At 41.9% G+C, this 11,026-nt stretch overlaps 1 protein-coding gene across 2 annotated transcripts in view; it reads left to right on the plus strand.

Annotated features, from left to right (window-relative positions):
• Positions 1–10,797, plus strand: part of LOC311273408 (regulator of G-protein signaling 6-like) — a 41,323-nt gene extending 30,526 nt beyond the window's left edge. Inside the window, exons 8-17 of one of the 2 annotated variants that reach the window (XM_084380479.1) lie at positions 1,690–1,766; positions 2,509–2,590; positions 2,908–2,982; positions 3,629–3,730; positions 3,874–4,046; positions 4,304–4,429; positions 5,026–5,212; positions 5,919–6,008; positions 7,698–7,757; positions 8,558–10,797. In XM_084380479.1, the coding sequence (XP_084236605.1) occupies positions 1,690–1,766; positions 2,509–2,590; positions 2,908–2,982; positions 3,629–3,730; positions 3,874–4,046; positions 4,304–4,429; positions 5,026–5,212; positions 5,919–6,008; positions 7,698–7,757; positions 8,558–8,608 (1,023 nt within the window). In that variant the 3' untranslated portion in view covers positions 8,609–10,797. The remainder of the gene's footprint in view (positions 1–1,689; positions 1,767–2,508; positions 2,591–2,907; positions 2,983–3,628; positions 3,731–3,873; positions 4,047–4,303; positions 4,430–5,025; positions 5,213–5,918; positions 6,009–7,697; positions 7,758–8,557) is intronic. The other variant, XM_084380480.1, reaches the window with a different exon arrangement.
• Positions 10,798–11,026: the final 229 nt, after the last annotated feature.

Here is an 11,026-nt window from a genome sequence, read left to right on the forward strand (position 1 = left end):
TGTATGCGAAAGTATCTTTAGGTCTACATGGCATCAGCAGATCGATACAGTCTCGAAAGGGGCATTACTGCAGTGCTGATCTCTTGGTGTTACACAACAGCAACGCACTGTACTTTAATATTCTAAACTACTCTGCAACTATTGTCCAGTCGACTTCCTTTGTCTCCAATTCAGGTCACTTTATGCCTCCAGGCCTCATTGCTCTCGCTGTTTACATCCCAGCTAGTTAGTACTCAGAGATCTTTCTCTCTATGTAATGAGGTCATATACTGTATGACATATGCTTGCTCGGATGGTGTTATTAAGAACATGCTGTTGTTTAGTAGGCAGTGTTTTATATATGTGCGTTATGGAGCTTTCAAGAGCATCTTATCCCGTGATGCTAAGTTGCACTCAGTGTACTCAAGACATTGTATGGTCACAACTTTTGCTGGTCTCACACCCGAGATGGTATCTAAAAATGCAGCTCTGGAGTCTAAGTCTAAGTCTAATGCTATTTTTTCATTACAGTTATAATGAAACTGAAATGGGTAGAATTGTAGCCATCTAAACCAAATCATTTTAGACTTTCAGAGTCTGTTTTGTATCTTGCAACAGGGTAATAGTAAAAGGAATAGTTTGACACTTGTAAGAAGTAGCTAAAAGTCACACTTGAGTAAAAGTAAAGATATCAGGTTGAAATATTACTTTAGAAAAGTGAAAGTCACCCATAAGTATAGTACTTGAGTAAAAGTCTTCCAGTATCTGATATTAAATGTACTTAAGTATCAAAAGTACAAGTAAAAGTAAATTACACATACATTTACATGTATGTATACACCAGGGGTGGAAGTAACTCATTTCAAGTATAAAGTGGCAGAACATGGAAGTACTCAAGTAAAGTACCTCAAAACTGTACTTAAGTGCAGTACTTAAATAACTGTATTTAGTCACAGTCCATCACTTGAAATGTATTTATTTGCTTTTTTGCACACAGTTGATGAGAAGATTCATATCGCTCTCATGTCTGCCGCAGCCAGTTAGCTTAGTTAGCTTAGCACAAAGACCGAAAACCAGGAAATGGCTAGCCATGCTTCGCCTAAAGTTAACAATTTACACCTAGAAGCAGCTCTGAAGTTCAACAGTTACCATGATATATCTTGTTTGTTTCATACATGTAAAAATTTCAATGTCAAGACTTCAGGAAGGAAGTTAGTGGGCCAGGCCAACAGATGGTAAAGTGTAGTTTTTACTGTTTGGTGTTGTAGCGCTTCAACAAATAAGAGAAAAACATGCTAATCAGCAAGCAGATTCTGCTAACGTTGTTTAGAGCCAGGCTAGCCGTGTACCCGTTTCTAGTTTTCATGCTAAGCTAAGCTAACCAGCTGTCTACAGTGGCTTCATATTTACTATACACACATGATAGTGGTGTCAATCTTCTCAGTTAACAAAACAAAACACGTTTCCTGAAATCGCCAAATATTTTGTTAAGTACACAGTGATTAGTGTCAGTTTCTACACTGATTAATTCAATAATAGTATACATGCATGTGGTAGCTGCAGTTCAGTAACATGTTCAGATCATTTCTCTCAGCACAGGTAATCCACAGTAAAGGCACGTCACCACAGTGAATGGATAATGTAATCATCTAAAGTCCTTGAATTCAAATAACCTGCTCCCCTAACGCTGCGCCTGATTGGTTCCTCCAGGAGAACCTCGCCCGGCTGCAGAGGGCTTTCGCCAGGAAGTGGGAATTTATCTTCATGCAAGCCGAGGCGCAAGTCAAGTGAGTACATGCGAGCACATGTGAGTCAGAGCCACCTCGTGACGTCAGCGTTGCTCTAACCTGACACACTAGCAGGAGAGAGCTGTGGGGATACGGAGGAAATCAGGTTTACATCTTTGGCTACATGCATGGTTTGATGCTGTTTCCCCGAGGAGGAGAGGATGCTTCAGTGTGCAGTGTCAGCTGGGCGTTGGGCCAACGCTCCTCTCATTAACAATGCTCCGTTTTCATGCCCTGCTCTGACTGGAGGGTTACATGCATTAAATACAGTAAGCATTCCCCTATGGATTTAAACACACACACCACTTTTTCTCCCTCACTTTTATCTCTTAGTGAGACTTCCATCTGGTGGCTTGCATGCGTAAGTGCAGCACTTATATCTCACGGCATTCAGTGAGGATGCTGCTGTTTTGTACAAGCGAGGGTGATATGGACAACAACAAGTCTTGCACCTGGGGAATAAACTGTTCAATAGCAAGGGCCGATCAGTAAATGTCAGTTATGTAAGAGCTCGGCCCCACCGGAGGCAATTCCAGACGTCGTTTGGTGAGTCTGGCAGACAGGTTGAGACCCCCACCCTTCAGCTTTTTGCTCCCTAGATCAGCCTGTCAGTGGTGTTACTGTGTGTGTTTTTATGAGAGAGAGAGTGACTCATTCTGGGGACTGATTTATTGTATTTGACATGATCTTTCAAAAGGTGTGTGCTCTCTATATGAGTGGCTTGTCGTTCCTCTGTTGACAGGATCGACAGGAAGAAGGACAAGGCAGAGAGGAAGATCTTGGACAGCCAGGAGAGAGCCTTCTGGGATGTCCATCGACCGGTGGTGAGTTAGGATCAAAATCATGAAAAAGAGAAGGAAAGGAGGGTCAGGTGGTGCGTAAAAATTAAGAATAACAACAAAAGAAAGAAAGAAAAGAAGGGATGAAATGTTAACATTTAAAGCCTGCCAAGAGATCTTTTTTGTCGTTGGTAGCAGAAACAGATTAGGTCACTTTGCAGACGGGCCTTGTGTAAGCCTGGCATTGCTGAATAGAGAGACAACACTGTGTTGTTTGAGGAGAGCAAGTGCAGACCATACATGCTGGAGAGACACTGTTATCTGACCCAGAAATACGCTGTGTCTCCTGCCGCCTCCCACAGCCAGGCTGTGTCAACACCACAGAGATGGACATCCGCAAGTGCCGAAGAGAGAAGAACCCACACAGAGTGAAGAAGGTGAGGAGAGGAGGACAAATCTTTCCAATGCTAATCTCTGTTAATAAAACACGATAAAAATGAAGAGGATCAGTATTTCTCTGTTTTTTTTTTGTTTTGGTTTTTTACTGTTACAAAATAATAAGATGTAAATGTTTGGTTTTTTTGCTCAGTCATAAAAATGTTTCAAAATATGTATTTTTTATATATTAACATATTAAAAATAGCACATTTTGTTGACAATTTTATCATAAAATGAATATATAATATATGAAATAAATGAATATATGAAATCTAAATATTTTTTAGTAATTCTTAGTAAAATATTTCAATAAATGATTCACAAAAAACAATTTACAAAATATATATATAAAATGAAAAACAAAATGTACAGTCAATACTTACTTTTACAAATCTCTATAAATTACCATCTAATCTACATATATAAAGTGTAACAAATTGTATTGTAAGAAAACCGAAACTGCTCTTCAGTTTATTAAAACCCCAAATTCCCAGACACAATACTGAGGCCATGACCTTGATATCTTCAGTGGTCCCACAACTATTACCTCACATTTATCAAACTGCAATATCGGTCTGTCAAGGTTTATGAAAACCCATCAAAACAAAACAAGATTTAACACGTCTCTCCTTTTGTGTCCTGCAGTCGGTCTACGGGGTACCGGATGACGGCCAGAGCCAGCCGAGTCCCGTCCACATCAGCTCCCAGCCGACAAGGAAGCCCACCAAAGAGGACGTTCAGAAGGAGGTAAGTCACGGTGTGACCGTCTTCTCCATAGGTCATTACCACCAGTCTGCCTCACCCATCCGTCATAACGACAGTCAGGGACGCAGACTGATGAGCTGTTACCTTATTTAGCTTCCTCATTACTCTCTCTTCCTCTCCATCAGATTACCTTCTTGAACACCCAGCTGGACAGACACTGTATGAAGGTTTCCAAAGTGGCCGACAGTCTGATGAGCTACACGGAGCAGTTCATGGAGTACGACCCCTTCGTGTCCGCTATGGAACCCTCCAACCCCTGGATCAGTGATGACACTGCCTTCTGGGACTTGGAGGCCAGGTGAGGGACCATGTTGGGATGTGTGCTCTTCACCAGAGGCTGATAGTACTTTAAACTCATGCTACAGCGTAGACGTCTCAGTGCTGATACACTTCTGTTGTCCTAACATAGAAGGGACGAGATGGTTTATTGTGTTCTGACTTCCTGGCCTCTGCTCTCTATAGACCAAGAGGAAAATAGGCTTGTAAACAATAAACCACTCTTTTATTTGATTCTGTTTTATTCTATTCTTTTCTAATCTGTTTTATTCTGAGCAGTCGTGACCCCAGCCAGCAGCGCGTGAAGAAATGGGGCTTCTCTTTGGAGGAGGCGCTGAAGGATCCGGCAGGACGAGACCAGTTCCTGAAGTTCCTGGAGTCAGAGTTCAGCTCAGAGAACCTGCGGTGAGGCTGTCATCGTAGCTCATCTACCTTTCTTAAAGCAGCAATAATACATGTTTTTTATTTTAACAAGGGATCACATGATTACTTCTGACTCTGCAGTTCCCCCCAGCTCTGCGACACCATTTAGCATCTTTCAGCTCTTTGTTTTGTTTTTTTTGGCTCGCTCCTTGCTGCTCTCAGCAAAAAAAAGTTGGAAAGCACACCTTTTTTTCAAACTTGCCAAGCTCTCGATAGCTGACAGACAAAGTTAGTGAAAAGCTGGTAAACACGGTGAAGCAATTAGCTGCTAAAAAGCCTGATATTTCCCTCAGGGGTTAGTGGAGCGCGAAAGAAAGCTAGCAGAACTGTGAATATTGGATTCATCAGGTGAACACGACTCCAAACGAATGCTAATGTGTCTCTGAATCTGCTGAATGTGTAAACATGCCAGTGTTTGCATGCACCTTTGCCATATCAACTTACTAAGGCACTGTCAGCATGTACAGTGTGATAACAGTGAATGCAACAAAATGGCCGCAGCCTTACTACCAATGTTTTGTGCACTGTATCTCATATTTAGGTGAAGTTGTTACTGAATAGATATGATGCCGCTGCAGGTTCTGGTTAGCAGTGCAGGATCTGAAGCGACGGCCGCTCCAGGAAGTGGCCTCCCGGGCGCAGGAGATCTGGCAGGAGTTTCTGGCCGAGGGAGCGCCGAGCTCCATCAACCTGGACTCGCACAGCTACGAGCGCACCAGCCAGAACCTCAAAGACCCCGGACGATACAGCTACGAGGACGCTCAGGTGGGCTGAGCTGTTCCTGCCTCGTGGATGAATTCACATGGCTATACGTTCACGCACGCATGAACACACACTCACACTAGTCCGGATAGACACCAGACGCATACAGTGCCAACACACCTGCGCCTGTACACATCGATACTGCAAATGCGTCTCTAGTGCTGCCTAGAAGGTTTAGCTGTACAGAAAAGGTGATGATACCTCCTCATTATACCTCATAATGATTGAGCAGCACTCTCTTTGGTATATAAGCTCTATTTTCCACATTAAAAGGTCCTTTCAGTGAGATCAGACAGATTTACCCTCCACTACATCCCTGTTTACAACACACACAGAAAACCTGAACCCTTCCACCCCACTCATGTTACACAAGTGTCAAGAAAGACAGAGGAGAGGAGAAGAATGACGGAGTGTGTTTGTGCCAGGGCCTAATGAGGCGAGTAATGCCATGAATAGGTTGTTCGCTCGGTTCACCATGGTTTCCTCTGCTTTAAAGTGGGTAGGTGATGTGTGACGTGGTACGCCTCTCACTGGCAGGACATTACTCAGCGCTGTCTCGCAGGACCCTGCCGCTCATGTCGGCACGCTCTGTTTGCATCACCCCACATGCATGCATTTCATTAGCATAATCAGCCCTCGTTTACTGCTCTACACTTGTCTTTACTTCTCATTCTCGACACACACTCATCAGCGTTTCTTTGTATTGCAGGAGCACATATTCAAGCTAATGAAAAGTGACAGCTATGCACGCTTTTTGCGATCCAACATCTACCAAGACCTCCTGTTGGCCAGAAAGAAGGTGAGCTGCACTCACTGACCTCTGTGTCACCTCTACTTTTCGTCACTCTTATTCCCTTTCTCTTAATGATTTCAGGTTCATATCTATTGTTTGTATAGTACTTAGTTATAGGACAAAAAATAATTTTACTGGCTGGGGAGTGGTTTGGCGTATTCTTACACTGTGGTATTATATATGTATACATATATCTGAGTAATTCTTCCACCACCAGTAGGTGATCTAAGTGAAGGAAATCAAAGAACTCAGTGTTTAGGACATCACACGTTTATCCTACAAAGGCGGGTCCTTTTAATGAGATTTGTCAGCTCTTAATAATGCGATGTGTGCCAATCAGCTATTCAACACAGTCAGGGGACTGCTAACAGAGCCCCCCAAAAGGCAAAACAACTGCGCCCAAGATACAGGAGCAAGGAACCTGCTAAATTATGTAAAATGTCAAGCGAACAGTCTCAGAAAACATGACATCATATGCCAAACACAGACAAAGAGTCGTGCTGTGAATACAAATTACCACCGTACAGTAAGTAGAAAGAGAAAGTGTGTGACAAATGGGTGACAGATGCAGCCTGATATGTCCCAATGTTGTAGCAGTGTTGTTAGTTTAATTGGTAAAAATGTTATATTAGGGAACACATATCAACCATCAACCAGTGGCTCATTAGCATGTATATTACTGGCTTCTCAGGTCTTTATTAGTCATTAAAAAAACAGTTATAAATGCCTCAGTCTGTATGGTCATATTCTACAACTACTAGGCCATTAACTAAGAATTGTCCCTCAATAACATCCTAATTACTGCTTATTGATAGTAAGTAAGGAATGGGCCGCAATGATGGAATGTAACTAAGTATACTTACTCATGTATTTAGGTACAAATTTGAGGTATTTTACTTGAGTATCTCCGTCTTCTGCTATTTTATACTTCTTATCCTCTACATTTTGGAAGCAAATATTGTACTTTTTACTTTATTTAAAGCCTGGCAGGTAATCTGTTTACCAATACTTTACGGTATATACATATTTGTATATTTTACTTTAACTTATACTATTGATAATTAAATACATTTAATGGCTCCTTTATCTACTTCAAGACTTTTACTCAAGTTCTTGAGGTGATACTACTGTATATGGCCCACACTGAGCAAAGCATATTAACATCACAATTCATGTACTTCCCTACTTAATGGCTGAGTAGTTGTAGAATATGGTCATGCAGAATATGGCATTAATAAAACCTTTATAATGACTTAAAAAATAGTCGATACTCTACTAATATACATGCTAATAAGCAACTGGTTTATGTGTGTATCCTAATATAGTGTGTTTTCTCCTTCCTATGCTATAAGTGTTACTTTTTTAGACTTGCACAGCTAAACAAACAGTCATTTAGCTGTTACTGTGTAATATGGAGCTTTCCAGCAAATCACAGCTACCTCTGTTCATGCTAGCCTTTCTGCCCTCTCCCGTTTGAACACTGCTCCTCCTGCTGGCCTGTCACTGACCCCCACTCCATTTCCTGATAATTAAAAAAAAAAAAATGCAACTCCCACATTGTCCCCGGCCCTCATTTTTGCAATGCCTGGCCCCCTTTTTTCCCCTCACTAACTACATCACCCCCTGACCCCCACCCCCCGTCAACACCCGTACCTGACCCAAACACTCACCCTGCTTCCCCCCCTCCCAAAACAGCAGCCAGCAGACACTGAGCAGGGCCGCCGCACCTCCTTGGAGAAGTTCACCCGCAGTGTGGTAAGTCATTTGGAGCTGGGGCTGATCATATCACAAACCACACTGGCTGGCTCACTATCAGTGGCTTTTGCAATTATAACCATATTACACTCTGTTATGGCTCTTTGTACATGTAATAGGATGTGTGTTTGTGAAAAAGATGACACCTAGTCCAACCAAGCATTGTAGATTTTAAAAATAGCACCTTGTGTTGTGTGATTTGTAAAGCAGAGTAACGCTTTAGGTCCTTGTAATAAGTGTTGATTAAAATGCAATAAGGCTCTTATAAGTTAAGATGCTTATTGGTTTTAATAAGCTTTATGTGTTAATAATAGCATCATAAACACATTGATTTTATATTAAAAGACAGTTATAAGCACTTAAAGGAAACTGGTTAACGGTTTATAGACATCTTAAAGCAGGGGTCTCTAACTCAAATGAGCTAGGGGCCACTGCTGGTGTTTCAAAACTGCTACTTCTTGACATTTTGTTGAATGCAAGACAGGCAGCAATGGCTCCAAGCTGGAACTGAACCCGGGCTGCTATGCTAATAAGGTTTTTATTAAAGTTCATGTGTCTTAAAACTGGTAAAAAGTTTCTTATAGTGATTTTAAATGTCTTATAATTTAACAATTAACATGTTTATGAGGCTTTTATTAACACATACATTTTTTATGTTAATAAGCATCTAATAAGGACTTATAAGGGTCTTATTAACTATTAACTATTGCTTATTACAAGGGCCTTAATATAAAGTGCTACCTAAAGTACTCTGACTGTCAGCATCTCTGTTTAGTAATGTTTTTTCATTGACCTTTCAGGGCAAGTCATTGACGGGCAAGCGCCTGACAGGCCTGATGCAGTCATCCTGACACAGCCTGTGCTGCAGGGGCACAGCCAGACCCTGTTGGGGGGGTGACCGCCACACAGGGGCCGGGGCGGGGGCACAGACAGTGGAGCTGCTGTGGAGGCTCTCAGACGCCGCTCCGAGGACTGCTGCTGCTGCCATACTGGTGGTGCAGCACCGGGCGTACGGGGGGTGAACGCCCCGAACAGACGATGCTGACAAGGGGAACCTCAGCCAACACAACACATGGCATGCAGCATACAGTATAAGCACATTCAGACTAGGGCTGCCCTCTTTTCATCACTTAGTCGGCAAACCGGTGGCGAGGCACGTTGTTGACTAAGCTGATCAGTTTATATTGTTTTGATTTTGTTTTATATAAAAGGTTTGTTGTGTATTAAAAGCACATATCTGGTATTGCAACAACATTCTTTGATAAAAAATTTAAAAATAAACAACATTTACATTTGCCACAATATTCGCAGTGATTTAACTAGTGGTTTAGTTGTCCTCAAACAGCCGGGGCCAGTCCTGACTCAGACACAACTGCTGAACGGTCAAAGAAGCACATCGACAGACACAAATCTACAGTTTTTTTGCAGGCAGCCAGCAATAAATAAATTGTGAGACCATTTTTTTTTTCCTTTTTTAGAAATATATCCAACCTCTTTTATATCCTTGAAATTTCTATCTGTTCCTTATAAAGTACACGACATGACGGTTAAATAGTGGACGTAATTTTGGCGGTATCCAAGAATACAAAGTTGTTTTGTCGTCCCATAAGTTCACCGATTTTTGATGGTATGGTTTCTCATGCTTCATTACATTCCAAAATCTGGCATAAGGGCTTAATGTAGCATTCACACTGCAACGTCGTCGCATGTCTCACCCAAATGTCTTTGTTGAGTATTAGTGTGTGTTTCGACAACAGTGCTTTGTAATGTGACGTGTGGCGAGGATGGCTCCGATTGACTCCCTGCTTTCACAACTTCCCAGACTTCAAGGTCCAAAATGATCATGCTGTACATTCAAATGATTCGATGCCTAAAAGTGTGTGTGAGTAACTGAGAAGCTTTGGCACAAACACTGGCCCACGTGGTTGTGTGAATCACAGTAATTTGAGGATTTACTTTAGTCACAGCTCTAGCGTGCACAGTCATATATGATATAGCCTCCATGTGCTTTATGGGCTCCTACTGTAGTGTAGTTTTTAAAAATTTCCAGTGCCATGGGTCCATCTAGTGGTGGTTAAACCACAGGACCAGACAACAGAGTGTTACAAGACTGTATCAAGCTGTGTTCACTTCATATCGAAGGATATCATGATGTCAAAACTAGTCTCATTTCAAGGCCTGCAGCCCAATATGGGATCATTTATGTTTTGTTGCTTTTTTACTGCATGAATATGTCATCGTTGGTTTTCTGAAAACAATGAGAGCTGTTCACTTTTGTTTGGCAAAGTGTATGCCGTGACTCTCCATCTAATAATCGTCATGTGTTTTGATGACTATGAGGAAAAATGGTGCATGTTATTGGACCATAAACGGAGTGGCTTGACTCTCCAAAGACAGCACACAGTTGGTGGAAAAGCCCTGGAAGTGGAGCGACACTCCTCAGTGAACGGACATCAAAGCCCTGAAATGCAACTGGGGACAATATTTGACCCGTCATGGGTGCCGCACACTGAACATGAAAGGCCTCTGTGCTCCACTGTGGCTTCATACTTCTTCTGCAGACAGAAAGTGCCCGGACTGAGGAGATTTCAGCCTCACAGCTCCCCCATGAGGCCACTGACTGCTACATTTACAGACCACACTGCTGAAGGAGTCAATCATCTATCATTTTCTATAATTAGAGTCGTTGCAATGCACTGTACAGGTCATATTAATAACCATCATTATTATCATAAACCAATAACCTCTTGATTATAAGGTAGAGAGAGATGCTTAACTCGAGTCGATGTACCAAATGTTATTCTCAGCACAAACACAATGACACTATGTACAGGGTGCATTGTCCTTGTAAATTGGCTACATTTCATTTATCCAAAAGCACACTTTATTATGATATGGGCACATTACTATGCATGTAACATATTCAGGGCATTTTGTGCTTTTAGTTTCTCAATCAGCAAGATAACTACTGGCACTCCAAAACACTCAAGCACCTGCTATCTATCCATGAGTACCAAATAATAAACACTCTGGACCTGTCTGCCGTGTGTGTGTGTGTGTCGCTCTTTTCTTGCTGTTTTGTGTCACGAATCAAAAGAAGTCTTTTGTCTGTGTCAGCTGAGATCTGATGCCTTGAGTCAGGTCCTGGTGCAAACTGGCTTTGCCTTTATCTGGTGAATAACAACACAAGGCTGCAGGGATATTATGGTGTGTGAGAATGAAAATCACAAAACACTTCTTCAATTCCAGCTATTTTTTATGGCTTCAAA

The sequence above is a fragment of the Pagrus pagrus genome (genome assembly GCF_965226575.1).
Source record: "Pagrus pagrus genome assembly, chromosome: 18".
Taxonomy (NCBI): domain Eukaryota; kingdom Metazoa; phylum Chordata; class Actinopteri; order Spariformes; family Sparidae; genus Pagrus; species Pagrus pagrus.